The sequence below is a fragment of the Agelaius tricolor genome, unplaced genomic scaffold (genome assembly GCF_023055355.1).
Source record: "Agelaius tricolor isolate 1412-34295 unplaced genomic scaffold, bAgeTri1.0.p SCAF_2, whole genome shotgun sequence".
In the NCBI taxonomy this organism is placed as follows: Eukaryota; Metazoa; Chordata; class Aves; order Passeriformes; family Icteridae; genus Agelaius; species Agelaius tricolor.
Genome location: NW_027269262.1, coordinates 91911480 through 91926539, shown reverse-complemented (window position 1 = coordinate 91926539; position 15060 = coordinate 91911480). Strand labels below are relative to the sequence as shown.

Below are 15060 nucleotides of genomic sequence, written 5' to 3'. Positions count from 1 at the left end.
TGGCCCTCCTTGCTCTGATAACCATTTTGGATGGGACAGAGTTAACAAAACCTTCCAAGTCAGCCTTTTCCCAGCTGTAGGTTACACTGCTGGTTTGCAGGGACACAAAGGAATTGGGGCATTAGGAACATTTCCTGCTGCCACACTGTCCTAGATTTCAGTTTTACCACATCTATTTCAGTGTGTGTGGGCTTTAAAATCCAAAGCGTCAGGAATAGAGTCCTGTCTGGTCAGCACAGGCACAGAAGGAACATCTCACCCAAGAAATCATCTCATCCATTCCCAGTCTGGCCAGAGCAGTCATCATTTGGAGTGGGGGTCACTGGAGAGGGTGTTTGTAGTGGAGTTTAGCACAAGGTAGTTTCAGGGGGTTTGATTTGTGGCTCACATCTAGGCTCACTTTCAATAAACTCCCTTTTTTCCCCTGTTTGCCGTGGTTATAGGGCTTTGTCACTTGTTCTCCTCCACATATATTAACATTACCCTGGAGGAAAGAGCTAAGAGAGATAAATCTTGAGCTGTTTTAAATGAGATGTGGGGAAATTTAGCTTAATGAAGGAAATTTTTACATGGTGCTAAATTGGTTTAAGCATGATTTAAACCACTATAGAGCTTGTAGGTATTAGGACTTTCCTCCAGCATAATTAGATTAGCTTTCTTTGGTGGTGGTTTTTTTTTTCCTTACTGTTCTGTACATAGCAAATATAGCAAGTTTACTGCACATCTGATTGCATTTAGGATCATATTGAAAAGATTAATGAACATACACTGATTAATCTATGTGGAAGATCTTAATTGACTTGCAGTATGCACTGGTAAAGGAAAAGCTGATGCTAAACAGAGGACTGACACAAAATTGCCAAGGTTTTTCTCCTCCCGTTGCTCTTTTAAGTTAATTACTGCACTCTGTCCTCATCTCTTGTTGTAGTGGTTGTTTTGGGCTTGGTTTTTTTTGTGCTTGCTGGCAGCTTTGCTTCTTTTATAACTTTTTTTCTCTATACTTTTCTGCTTGGCTTTCATGGTTATCAAATCTGTTTTCATTCCTCCCTTAGTGTACCTTATTTTCACTCTTTGATTTCTTAATTTTTTTAGACCTTTTAGAACAAATATGGAATATGTAAATATTAACATGATATTTTCATAGTTTTTACTTACACATATTGAGAAGAAAGAAGTGTTTAGGACACTGCCAAGGTAGGAAGATATTAAAAATCTCCTCTTTCCCTGTAGGTTCTACACAGCAAACCCAAGTCACCTCTAACAGCACCTTTTTATTCAATTCCTGCTTTACTTGTGTATTTCTCTAAAATATCCTTCTGCAGTTAAAAGCTGGAATTTAATTTTACCTGAACTTGGAAGCTTTCTCACCTAGCAAGATTCAGTTGCAATTCATGTATCTTAAGCAACATCTTCTTCCTTAGTTTTTTATTAGAAAAACAGTAATTAGGAATGAACAGAGCAGCAGTTTGGTACAGAAATCCTGCTGCTATTCCCTTTTCTAGAAGGAAAATGTTAATCCTGTCTGTGGCCACAGACTTGCCTCTCTGACTTTGTCTTTCTGGAGTATTGCTAAATACTCTGCACATGACAGAGGCAGAGCTTTGCCTACATCCATAGCTTGTTGTTAATCTGTTTTCCTTTCCTCTGAATGCCTGGGAAGGAAAAGCTCTTGGATTAATGGAGAAAAGGTACATTGTATGCTCAGAGCATGATAAATAATCATGTGATGTTGCATTTATTTTATGGAGAAGAAGAAATACTAAGAATTCCTCAAACACATGGTCAGGTGTAATTTTTTTTAATTAACAGTGATAATGCTGATTTGTGTGAGTCATTCAGACCCCATCAGCTTCAAGACCTATTCTTTTTAAGAATAGCTTTGAAATTTCCTACAGGCTTAATGATTTTCCACATACTGACAGTAAAACCCCTTTAATGTAGCTCCCTTAGCTGCAAAATTGTCACCTCTGTTGCAATTTAGCAGTGGGTCAACCAGGTAGCATCCTGACATTTATTTGGGGATAGAGAAGAAAAAAAATCTTGTATTTTGCTTTAGGATGTATCCCTAATAATAAAGGACCTAGTAAAATTCCCATATAAAACTACTTTGTCCTAATTTTTTTCATATTTTGCTTACTTTGCCAAACAGGAGTGTATTCATTTGTCCTCAAAAGTACAGAGTGAGATAAATAAAATATTGCTGAGAGAGGAAAAATTCTGATTAGCAGTGCCTAAAAGTATATGTGAACATTTGGACGTGGGGTGTGGATTAGGGACATTTTTTTAATATCTTCATGATTTTTTTTAATAGTGTGAGATATTTAATTTAAAAATAATTAAAAAAAAAAAACACAGGAAAGTTTTATTTAAACCTTACTTATTTTAGCAGTGACTCCTAATTCAACTCATTTGGAGTTAGACCCAGCAGCAAAAATTGTTTTGGGCCAAATTCAGCAGTCACAGCTCTGCTAACTTTTACTGGTATTTGTAGCTGGGCACCTGGAATAGAAATTCTTCAATCCTGGGCCTTTTATTTCCACCAGGAACAAGGTACTGCAGCACAGGTTGCTCTTCATCTCCCAGTCCATTATGGTGAAGAAGTTTTGTAAATTGATACCAGGAGAGGAAAAAAAGTAAAATTAAATATTTTTTTTTTAGATTAAAAGCACCAAAGCATTCAATAATCAGATGAGTTGTGTATTACCAGTATTGGGAATAAATATAGAGTGGTTGGGGTGGGAAGGGACCTTTGAGGCCACCCTGCTCCAAGCCCTGCCATGGGCTGGGACACCTTCCACTGGACCAGGTTGCTCAAGCAGGAATGATGAAACTTGATTTGAAGGAGAGGTTTAAAGGAAAATGCAGGTCAGGTGTGACAGACATCTTCCATCTGCTGCAAATGAGATGCAAAGTTGAGAACTTTTTGATGGTGTGGTGGAAAAAAGACCTCATGGAAAGCTTCCAGCCTGTGTGAGCTGAAGAATACAGCAAAGTTTCATTGCACAGCTTTCAGCAGGGCTGACCTGGGCCCGACTCACAGCAGTGACCCCAGGATGAGACTCGGTTCCCATTGCCCTCCCACAGCTGTGCAGCTCCTTCCTCTGCTCCAGTCTCCCTGGGGAGTGATGTTTGTGCTGGAGGAGAGATTCAGCTGTAATATTAACTTTGTGTGCCTGCTGTAGATGGTCAACTCATTTATGGGGGCACATGGGAAGACTTCTTCTTTTATATATAAGTTTTTAATATATTAATAAGCATTTTATATATAAAAAAGTATATATAAAAACCAAGAATTTTATATATAAAATAAGTGTTTTATATTTCCTTCTTATGTTTGGACCAAAGAAGCAAATTGTTGCAAGAGACCAAATGCTGGCAGATATTAGTTTGCTGTTAGCCACCTATTATTTTTGCTAATTACACCTTGCCTTTTAAGTGAATGGCTTTTATATTTAAATTACAAGCTCCCTAGCAGGGAAAATGCAACGTTTTTGTTTGTATCCAGCACAAAGGATACTCTGATCTTGTTATTCCTTGTAGTCACTCCCAGGCCTCCTGATCATTTCAGACAAGCCCTAATTTTAGTCGGCTTAAAAACCTTGGTGCTCAGACTTCCTTTGTTTTAAGAAAGAGGAGAAATCAGCATTACAAATAACTACAAATAATTGGCTGAAGTAATTTACCACAATGAAGGTTGCCACTGCTTTTTAGACAAAAAATTCAAAGTAGGGCATACCATGGCAAAGAGGTGCCCCTGTTTCCTACCTGATACCATCACTGGCACTGGGGGTTGTACTTTATTCTTTCTTTTCTTACTTTAAAAGTAACAGTTTTGACTTGGTGGCTTTTGTGGCTTTTCTGTTTTCTTTGCGTGATCGATAATTTTTTTTCTTTCTCTTTTAAAGCTCCTTTCTTCTCTTATTTGAACTGTGTCTGCAGTAACAGTATGTAAAGCACTCTGGTGCTCTGGAGAGCAAATACCAGAAATTCATGAATCTTGGCAGGTGGTGACACCCCATGCTTTATTTTAGGCGTGCAGGAGCTGACGCGAGCAGCGACGCGCTGGGGCGTATTAGGGATCTGAAATCAGGTTATGGGATCTTCACCGACACCTCCCCGTTGATATGAGCGCCTCCAAGTTCCAGTGTTGCCTCACAGAGGAGACAGATGCCAGCTGGGAGGCCCTCCAGGCTTCTGAAATACCCCTTGGGGAAGATGGAGCTGTTAAAAGAGGCTGTACCTCATGCATGGTGTTGCTTCATCCTCGCTTTTCGTCTCCTCCCCTGCTTTGTGACGTTGTTCAGAGGAATCCATTGTCCCTTCTGATTTCCCCCCTTCCAATGGAAAGAATCATCTTGGTTTGTTGTTTGGCATTGTTGCAGGTGGAGCTGGAGGTCACTCTGCCAGGAGAAGGAAAGGACAGAATATTTAAGGTGGCCATCAAGTGGATGTCCTGCGTGAGCTTGCAGGCTTTGCACGATGCTCTCTCTGGCCGGCTGCCGAGCGTCCCCTTCGAGACCATCCAGGCCCTGGATGTGGTCATGAGGCACTTGCCTTCCATGAGGTGAGGGGAAACCCTGGAGGTGCTTCAGGTGTGACTTGGGTGTTTGACAGAATCACAGAATAATGAGGTTGGAAGAGACCTCTAAGTTCATCAAGTTCAACCTATGCCCTAACACCTCAACTAGAGCACCAAGTGCCACGTCCAGTCTTTCTTTAAACACCTCCAGAGATGGTGATTCTACCACCTCCCTGGGAAGAGCATTCCAGTAGTTTATTTTGGTGGCTCTTTGGGCAGTCTGTGTGGCAGTTGTGGCTACGTGGCAATGGCAGGCTCAGGAAGGGCCATTGGTGCTTCCCTGGTTGCCTCCACCCTGGACATGGGAGCCTTCCTTCAGAGGTGTCAGACTGGCCTCATGGTTGTGTGTCTCAGGTCAGGGGGGCTCTGCCATCTCCTCTTCCCTCTCTGGCCTTGGAGAAGGAGGCTCTCCCCAAGTGGGAAGTGCTTGGAGGTTGGTAGATTATTGTATTTTTTGGGAAATGAAGGCAGGAATAATTAACCTGACTCCATGTTCTCAGAAGGCTAATTTATTACTTTATAATCCTATATTATATTAAAAAATACTATACTAAACTATACTAAAAAGTACAGAAAGGATTCTTACTAAATGCTAAAAAGATAATAATGAAAAATCATGACTCCTTTTCAGAGTCTCAGCACAGCTTGGCCCCAATTGGCCAGAGAGTCAAAACAACTCACACCAGAATCCAGTAAAACAATCAGCTGTGGGTAAACAATCTCCAAACACATTCCACATAAGCAAAACACAGGAGAAGCAAATGAGATAAGAATTGTTTTCCTTTTCTCTGAGGCTTCTCAGCTTCCCAGGAGAAAAATCCTGGGCAAAGGGTTTTTTTCAGAGAATGTGAATGCTACAGTAGATGTGGAAAGGTGGATTTTAAACAACTTCTTACCCTGTTCCTGTATGTCTTTGGATGTTTATTGCCAGTTTTGTATAAAGATTGCAGTGCTAGGGGGATGCTAATGTCACCCTGTGTGGCTATTTTGATAGGAAAGAAAGACTTGGAAATTATTTGTTTGTTTTTCAAGTGGGACCTACAGCATTTTCAGTCTCACCCAAGAGATACTGGGCTTAATTCTGCTGCTGTGACACAAGTCACTTAAGACCACTGTGCAAATTATATTTAATTAGAAAGCAAAGAACAACGTTTAGTAGGGCTGAACTTGCCCATATCAAAGTTCTAAACAGGTAATATGAGTTTAATATATATAAGTGTTTTTAAATAGCCTTATAATATGCTGACTTTATTCTCAAATTTAGGATAAAAAAAATATAAAATTACTTTCATCAGGTTTTACAGCACAGAAAACAGCCCAGAATGTCAGATACCTTTGTTCAGTGGAGCATGTTGGCTCTGGATATAATTTGTTTGTTATTAAGTTTGCAGTACTTAATTATCAAGCTGAAAGATAGGTCAGAAATATTTGTTAGATCATTTATTTACCCTCACATCATGTCTATAATTCAGAGTATGGGAAGAGATTGTTACCTTGGTGTTTTAATAGCAGAGACTTTGAATTCTTTTCTCTTGGAGGCACAGCTGAAGTTTTAAAAGAATACAAATAAAAAGTTATTGATGCTTTTTTGTTGGAATTAGTAGATATATTATTAAATTTAAACCTGAGTAGTAGCCAGTTTCTTACTGCAACAAGACTGGTTTTGAGAGGTGTAACCTGAGTCTGGCCAGGGATCTCAGATTATTGATCATTTTAAACACTGACATTTCTGTGCTTCTGTGTAAAGGAATTTGCATTAATTATGGATTTATTGCAATTTTTGCTTTAGTTTTCTGATGTGAATTTATTTGTTGTCTTGCAGGTATACTCCTGTGGGGAGATCTTTCTTTACAGCATCAGAAGGGTGCTCAAATCCTTTGGGTGGTGGCAGAGAAGTTTGGTTTGGCTTCCATCAGTCAGTCAGACCTTCATTATGGAAAATGATGCTCAATATTGATGGTGGGTACTAGGAAGTAGCTTCTTGTTTCTCTTGCTCCTTAATGGAAAGGCAAAATCATTTCCTCTGTATTGTTGTAACACACCATTCGTGTTTTTGTCTGCAGTGTCTGCAACTGCATTTTACAAAGCACAGCCAGTTATTGAGTTTGTCTGTGAAGTTCTGGACTTCAAAAGTATTGAAGAACAACAAAAACCTCTGACAGATTCCCAAAGGGTAAAGTTTACCAAAGAAATAAAAGGTAATGAGGAAATTATGTACAGCTGCTTTATTCTGTCTGCTATGTTACCACTATGTGTTCTAAATATTTTCTACAGCAGTTGCCTTATGGGGAGACAAAAATTTCATATTTTTTGCTTTTGAAAACTATCAGTAGCACCAATCCCAGTTTCATGACGAAAATATTCCAGTTCCTGATCTGATGATTTCTCAATGTTTACAAAAGATTTAGATTTCATGTTTTTTTAATTACCCAATCTTAAATTTTTCTAATTACTGATTCCAGGTTTTTCATATTTCAGATTTTACTAATAATTTAGCAGTATGTTTTTGCATACTTAGGCAGCTGTTCTGCTTATAGTCTCTTGGAAGTAAATAACAAATTTATTCTAGTGTGTAGTGACTGAATCCAAGAGAACAGAGGAAGAAATCTTACTGGTTGTGTTCACTGAAGGCTTCCTCTGCAAAATGGAGATTCTTCCTTCCCGATACTCTTGACAGAAAGCAAGCAGCTTTAAAAAGAATAAATCCATAAATCCATCCTGCATCTTCCTTTCTTATTTCTAAAACAAATCAACAAAATTTGTCGCAGACATCTTTTTGTGAAAATCTTTCTTAAGATTTTTCCTGCTGAAGCTGAGAAGTTTCAGCAACAAATGTAAACAATGGTTATCTGCTGCTGTGGAATGCATCAGGTCCATCTGTGATTGGGCCATCTTGAATATTTGCAATTAATGGCCAATGACAGACCAGATAGCTTGGACTCTCTGTCCGAAACACAGATCTTTGTTATTCATTCTTTTCTACTCTTAGCTTAACTAACTTCTGAAAAAAACTTTCCTTTCCATTTCTTTTTAGTATAGTCATAATGTAATATATATATAGCATAAAATAATAAATCAAGCCTTCTGAACATAGAATCAACATTCTTGTCTCTTCCTTCACCTGAAAACCCCTGTGACCATGGTCACAAAAATTATCTCTGCCCAACTAGAAGTTAGCAGGGAAAGTACAAATAGATCCTGGGTTTGCATTGGTTGTGTTTTGAAAGGATAATCTGGCAGCAGCTTGCTTCACTGTGGCCTCATTCCCATGAGCTCCTGGAGAGGCTGTTTGGGGATTCCCCTCCACCCACTCCCCCAGTTCATTGCAAGAGTTAGAGGTCTCTCTTACAGACCCCATGTGTTTAGACAGAAAGTATAAATAAGGGGTTTTGTTTCAAGGAGCTTGTGTACCCTTTTTGTCCTTTTCCCATCCTGGGCTTCCTTCGAGGCACAGCTCTGGAATTTGCAGAATGTGCTCAGCATCATCTGTGTCCTCTGGGGCCTTAGGGATTTCATCTTGTCTCTGAAATTCTGTGTTGAACTTTAGCTGAAGCTCAGGAGTTTTGAATTTGAAGACTGTAAATTGCTTTTTGAGTTCTGTCTGGGCTCTACCTTTTGGGCTAATTAGAATGGCTTTATTACTCTGTTTAATTGGTCTTGTGTAGCAGTTTAGGGCTGACACATTGATTTTGGAGAAATGGTGACTTGTGCTTTCCAATTTTTAGGTCTGAAGGTGGAGATAACACACTGTGGACAGATGAAAAGGAAGTACAGAGTGTGCAATGTCACCAGACGACCAGCAAGCCACCAAACGTAAAGTATATTTCTGCTTTTTTAGCATATGCTTGGTCTCAGGCTGGAAAAATACCTTGCCTGCCTTACTGAGGTGGGAAAAGTTACCTTGAAAAATGATGCTTTCTTTGGTTTATACCCTTCAATATAGCTCAAAGTATTTTCCCAATTTTGCTGTTTTTTTGTTCTATTTTTATACTATAATGAGTATCATGGCATTTGATTTAACAAACCATTTGCTCTGTTTTAGATCTGGGAGGTTTTTTTGGTTAGGTGGGTTTTTTTCTGTCATTTATAGATTTCTTTAAAATTGGAAGGACGGGGTGTCCTATTTATAGCCTGATGTTTCCCACAACTGGAATAGAAAAGTGATGCCAGTTGGGATCAGCCTCCTGATGTTGCTTATTTGCAATCTCTTTTTCCTCTGGAAAAAAAGTTTAACTACCAACTAGAAATTTGCAGATAAAATTTGAATAAATAACTTGAATATGGAGAGAGTGATTCCCATTTTTAAGGAAGCAATGTAAGGAACAAAACTGATAGGAGCTTTTTTACAAGAAGATAACTGATCAGTATCTGAATCTGGTTTTTAATTGTTTGGGCTTTGTTTCATCCTCCTTCAATAAGCTTAACTTGTGCCAAGAAATGTACTGAGGAGCTGTGGGGGAAGCATTTTGCATGAAGTAATAGCTGCTTTCCATGTTTGCATTCCAACAGATTCCCACTTCAGCAGGAGAATGGACAAACAGTTGAATGCACTGTAGCTCAGTATTTTAAGGACAGGCATAAATTAGTTTTACGCTACCCTCACCTTCCATGTTTACAAGTTGGACAGGAGCAGAAACACACATACCTTCCTCTAGAGGCAAGTAAACTCATAGAGAATTCTGTAATTTGGGGCTGGGGGAAGGGGGTCAGAGGGAAAAAGGGTTAAAATATTGGCAAGCTGATTTTTGAGCAGCCAAATGTTGAGAAATTCAGTGGTGCATCAGTGAAAGAAAGGCCACGAGCCAAAAAAAGAATTGGACTGTGTTTAATTTTCTTTCTTTGGGGAAATTTCAGGTGTGCAACATAGTGGCAGGACAAAGATGCATCAAGAAACTCACTGACAATCAAACTTCCACTATGATTCGAGCCACTGCCAGATCAGCCCCGGACCGGCAGGAAGAGATCAGCAAATTGGTGAGTGCTGTGCCAGACAGGAGGCCTGTGTAGGAATGGGTTTAATTTTGCTCACCTTTAGCAGGTGCTGATGTGTTTGTGCCCTGCACACAGGTTATGGATCAGCTTGGTTTTGTGCATTTTGGTCATTTCAGATGCGGAGCGCCAGTTTCAACACGGACCCTTACGTGCGGGAGTTTGGGATCATGGTCAAGGATGAAATGACAGATGTGACTGGCAGAGTCCTTCAGCCTCCCTCCATCCTCTATGGAGGCAGGGTATGTCCAGTGGCCTCTGTACAGACTGTGCTGGCCTCTGTAATGTGGTTATTTGAAATTACTTGTGTTGTGTGCAATCAGAGGGCTGGCACAGCTGCGTTGTTCAGAATTTGAATTTAGGTTCTCCAAGTCCTTAAATGTATTGGCTGATTTGCATCTCTTTCGATTGCTGTTTTATTTTGGAAAGTAAAGCTGGGTTAAAAATGCCTTTTTTGCCTCAAACACTCTTAGAGTTAACACTCTGCTGCTGTGACACAAGTCACTTAAGACCACTGTGCAAATTATATTTAATTAGAAAGCAAAGAACAAAGTTTAGTAGGGCTGAACTTTCCCATATCGAAGCTCTAAACAGGTAATATGAGTTAAATATATGTGTCTTTAAATAGCCTTATGTTGACTTCATCCTCAAATTTAGGATAAAAGAAAATAAAATTACTTTCATCAGGTTTTACAGCACAGTCTTTCATTGTGTGTTGTAAGAAGCAGCCTGCAAATAGTGGTTCAAATCAATGTGTATGGAGAAGAACAAAGACTATTTCAATTGTCATTGTAAATATTTGAAAATATGCTGAAATGTTCCTGAACTTCTGGCTGGTTTTGAATAGTTTGGGTGGAGCAACTGTGCTTAGGGCAGCTGTCTTGAGGTATCATCTCTGTCAGTCTTTCCCCAGAGCTGTCTCTTCCTGTTTGGAATATTTACCCTCAGGTTTTTATTTTACAATGGCTTTTCAGATGACCTTTCTGACATAATCTTTCTCCTGTGATATCTGTTTTAAAAAAAAGCTTGAGAAATAGGATTTTCCATCAGTTATATACTGGGACTTCTTGCAAGATGAAAGCTGTAATAACTAGGATAATTTCATTTGTGGAGGCTTTTGATGAATCTCTTCAGATCGTGCATTGCCAGCTGAATATAATTCTGTCCCTGTGCACAGCAGACTGATCCCTCCAAACCCATAATGGAAGAGGATCTTGAGTTTCCTGCCTAAAATTCTTCAGGTGACTCAGGCAAATGAGCTCAAACCTCCTGTCCCTGGCAGGTTAAGGTACCCCAGGCCTGACCCTGATGGGGGAACTGCTTTCATGAGCTATTCTGGCACCAGCAGAACTGGTGGGAACTTACTGGCAGATGAATGTTGAAAAGTCATAGTGGGGGAGGCACTGCCTTCAGCACACACAACTCTTTGAAAAATCCATTATCAGATTCATGTGTGTGTCCTGAAAAATGCCCAGAAGCTTTAGTTGTTGTTGCTAGGTGAGAAGGAAGGCATCATGGTAACTTGTCTAAAGCATCTATCAGTATTTATTAAGGTAATTAACATCACCAGAATTACTTTAGCTGCTTTATTACATCCCTTGTCCTCTAGATAATCCATCCCAGTAATATCTGCTTGGTGGGAGAAATAAAAGTGTTGGGCAGGTCCACGTTGAATAACTGATCACCTTTCTCAGCTTGTTCACATTTTTTCTGGAGTTGTGTGGGTGACATTGAACCACTATTTGCCTCTACTTAGTGATGTGTAAAATATTCATAGTACTTAAATTAACTTTCCCTTGGAAAGCTCACTGAGCAGTTGTAAAGTCACTGTAGAAATGCAGATTCTTGTTAACTTTCCATACCAAGCATGAATCTTACTTCCCATACATAATTTCTATTTGCTGCTGATAAATACAACCAAAGGCAATGATCAGCAATAAAAATGAACAGTGTGAGTTTTATTTTTCACCTGGCTAAGAGGCTGTCTTGCTACAGTGATAGAATGAATATTGTAAGATGGATGGGTGTTTGTACAGGGGAGAGAGCAACCTGAGAGTACAAATCACCTCCACTTGGAGGGAAGTAGAAGCAAAGCTAATTTTTGTTTAGCATCAATCAAGTTTTGCATTAATGTTTAATTTTTACCTTCCACTTCCAGAATAAAGCAATTGCTACACCAGTGCAAGGTGTCTGGGACATGAGGAATAAACAATTTCACACTGGAATTGAAATAAAGGTTTGGGCAATTGCCTGCTTTGCTCCCCAGCGCCAGTGCACTGAAGTTCATCTTAAGTAAGTGTGTTTGTTGTGTAAGGTGGTGATTTTATCATTTATTAAGGATGCAAATGTCATGATTTCACTTTTATTAAGGACATCTTTTTAGTTAAATTGTTAAGCACACAGCAATACATCTTCTGTCTCTTTGTGTTTTGAATGGTGCCAGTCTGATTTCAAGGCCAGCATCAGGAAATCCTCCAAATCAGACTTAACAAAAGCCATTTCTGCTTTATGGCAGATTTCTGACCTGTGAGGCAATAGGGTTTAAGATACAGAAGTGATGTAATGATGGGTGTTTATCACTTGAGTGTTTCTCAAGAGTGCCAGCTGACATGTGTGTTCTCTTGGGTTCCTTTCCTGAGTAGAATTATTCATGTAGAATTTCTTTAAAAGGAATTTTTTTGTCCAAAACCTTTTCCTCTTCAGAGTTTCTGGAATGTGCAAGTTGCTGTATTTGCCAGATGAGTAGGACTGGTTGTTCTATTGCCTTTAGGTGTTTGAATGAAACTTCCAGATTTGGTTTCTTTATCTTAGGATGGGACAGGATTGTTCAAAGACTCTTGTTACAGTGACATCTGCATTGGCTCAGGGAAGGTGTGCAGGCCCAGATCCATGTCTGATCCCTCCTTCCACGTGCAGCTGCTCTCCCTTCATGCATGGACAAGTGGAGCAGCCCTGGCAGTGACTCAGCTGCTCTCTGGGAGGTGAAGGCAAGGCAGGGATTGCTCACACCAGTGGCATTGCCATGGCCCTGTTCCTTCACATGGTTTGCTAAACAACTTGGGAATTTTTCCCTAAAAAGTGATGAGCAGACAGTGGGAATCATTTTACTGCCCATTGTGTGAGGAAGGGAGGGACTTGTTCTCTCCAGGCACATGTCAAGAACTGGGCTGCCAGAGAACTTTTCCTTCCATGATGTTGCTTCTAGTGGAAATGCTGTGTAAGCCAAGTTACTCAGTTTTGAGAAATAGACAGAAGTCTTCAACATAATGAGCCAAAATAAAATTATTTGGATGGCTTAGAATGAGTTTGTATTTACCATGAAGGGACATTGCTTCAAGCCAGGAAAATGTCTGCATCCTTTTCCATCTTGTGGTCTCTTGTTACATCTTGTTGATCAAGTTGGAACTCGAATGCTGCTGATTCATCAGAGGAAACACCTTCAAATGCTCTAAAAGTCTTCAAAATCATCCTGCTCTACCTCCTGGGAACAGAGAGAGAACCTTTCCTTGTAGGCACTGTACTTCCACATGGACTTTAAAAGGCTCAAACCCTGACTTGTTTGAGACTTGAATGTTGAAATCACAGAATGGTTTGGGTTGGAAGGGACCTTAAAGTTCATCTTGTTCCAACCCCTCTGCCATGGGCAGGGACACCTTCCCCTAGACCAGGTTGCTCCAAGCCTCATCCAGCCTGGCCTTGAACACTCCCAGGGATGGGGAGATGTTCTGCCACTACTCTGCTGTGGTGAGTGCTTCTTTTTCCAGAGGACAAACCCATTTTCTGCAAGGAGCCTCAGGCTGCAGGGCTGGAGCTTCCAGGCTGTTCTGATTCATGCAAGTTAACAACAGGTTTGGTTGGAAGAAGCTGAATCTTCCCACCCTCTCAGTCAGTGATACCCTGGCACCCTGTGGTGGAGATGAGCAATGTTTTAGACAACTGTGAGAGGGTACCCAAGTTAATAAAAAGGGCTTTTATCAGTCAGCTAAAAAGGCTCTCAGGTGGAAGCCTCTGAGGAAATTTGGTTGTCTCCATATCTGAGCAGTTCCATCAAAGGGTGATTTTTTTTCACCAGCCTAGGGGAAGGTTTGCCTTCACCTCTGGACACACATTTTCTCTGGTATCTGTGAAATTGTGCATTATTATGGATGCTAAAGCAATTCACTGAGACAATTGCTGGTAATTTCTGTTGATTGTTTTCATCATGAGGAAAAAAAGGAATAACTCCAGCCCTTTCTCTGGTGGTAACATGGAATTATGTTAGAGCAGGCTGTGCCAGATTGTCATTATTGCAAAAAGTATTTTATCCTGTATTTCCCATAGAAATAAGGTAGAATTTGCTTTGGAAATGAGTTTTTTTTTCATTAATGGTGTTATTTATACAGCATATTTCCTGTCTTGCCTTCAATGACTACACAGGCATTTGTCAGTTAAAGATGCACACGGGGTTAAATTCCCAAGTTTTTGGACAACACAACTCTGCAAGTTTAACAGGATTGTTCCATTAAAAATAAGCTCAAAAATCAAGATGGGTTTTGACTGACTGATAATTTCATGTCTTTCTGTGCCTTGCCCAGGTCCTTCACAGAGCAGCTGAGGAAGATTTCCAGGGATGCTGGGATGCCAATCCAGGGGCAGCCCTGCTTCTGTAAATACGCCCAGGGAGCCGACAGCGTGGAGCCCATGTTCAGACACCTCAAGAACACTTACACTGGGCTGCAGCTGGTCGTGGTCATTTTGCCAGGAAAAACACCAGTCTATGGTCAGTGAGTGGAAATGGTGCATTTCAGTCACAGTTTTGTGTGGTTTTTGTCAGCTGTCCAAAGGAGAGAGGTTTCATGCTGGTTTATCTCTATAAATTCCAGTTAGGGACCGGGCTGTAAATTAATTTTGCTATTTTTCTTGTGCTGTGTGATGTTTTATATTAAGACCTAAGTATTTTCAATATGTTTTCTGTGCTTTTAATTTGTTTTTGCCATTTTCCCTGCTGATTGCATTTGAGAAAGCCAGCACAAGTTTGGTGAGATTGGCATTGATAGGCAGTGGATTATAATATGCTTAATAAAACTTGTGTGCTGAAAATTCCAATGACTTCAAGCACTTCAAGAACTCTTTTAGCTTTTAGAACACATTGGTCACTCAAACAATCTCCTTTGGCAAAAAATGTTGAGTGAAGGAGATTTCTGTCTATTTTTCTTTTAATTTCAATTTTTTAACTCCGGTTGCAAGGATACAGGTGCACAGAAAGTGAAAATTCAGCAAACGAAACGTTTTTTTGGAAACAGTGACAATTGGTGCATAAACCCCGTAGGTTTTAGTATGTTTTACATAAACCATGCATTTTCCAGCTCTTCCTGTAGGCAGGACTGCTTTTTTCCAGTCCTGCCTCCCTCCTTTTTCACTAACCTTGCCCAGCTGGAACAGCAGCCATTATTTTCCTCCCACAGGTATGTGGACTCTTCTCTGGTGGATCAGATCTACCAAGCAGCTGCAGA

At 40.1% G+C, this 15060-nt stretch overlaps 1 protein-coding gene across 2 annotated transcripts in view; it reads left to right on the top strand.

Moving 5' to 3' along the window:
* AGO2 (argonaute RISC catalytic component 2) overlaps positions 1-15060 on the top strand; it is a 58325-nt gene that overhangs the window by 22614 nt on the left and 20651 nt on the right. Inside the window, exons 4-12 of one of the 2 annotated variants that reach the window (XM_071421865.1) lie at positions 4383-4564; positions 6402-6538; positions 6643-6777; positions 8305-8392; positions 9089-9236; positions 9434-9553; positions 9688-9810; positions 11727-11860; positions 14143-14327. In XM_071421865.1, the coding sequence (XP_071277966.1) occupies positions 4383-4564; positions 6402-6538; positions 6643-6777; positions 8305-8392; positions 9089-9236; positions 9434-9553; positions 9688-9810; positions 11727-11860; positions 14143-14327 (1252 nt within the window). Of the gene's footprint in view, positions 1-4379; positions 4565-6401; positions 6539-6642; positions 6778-8304; positions 8393-9088; positions 9237-9433; positions 9554-9687; positions 9811-11726; positions 11861-14142; positions 14328-15060 lie in introns of both variants that reach the window. The other variant, XM_071421864.1, reaches the window with a different exon arrangement.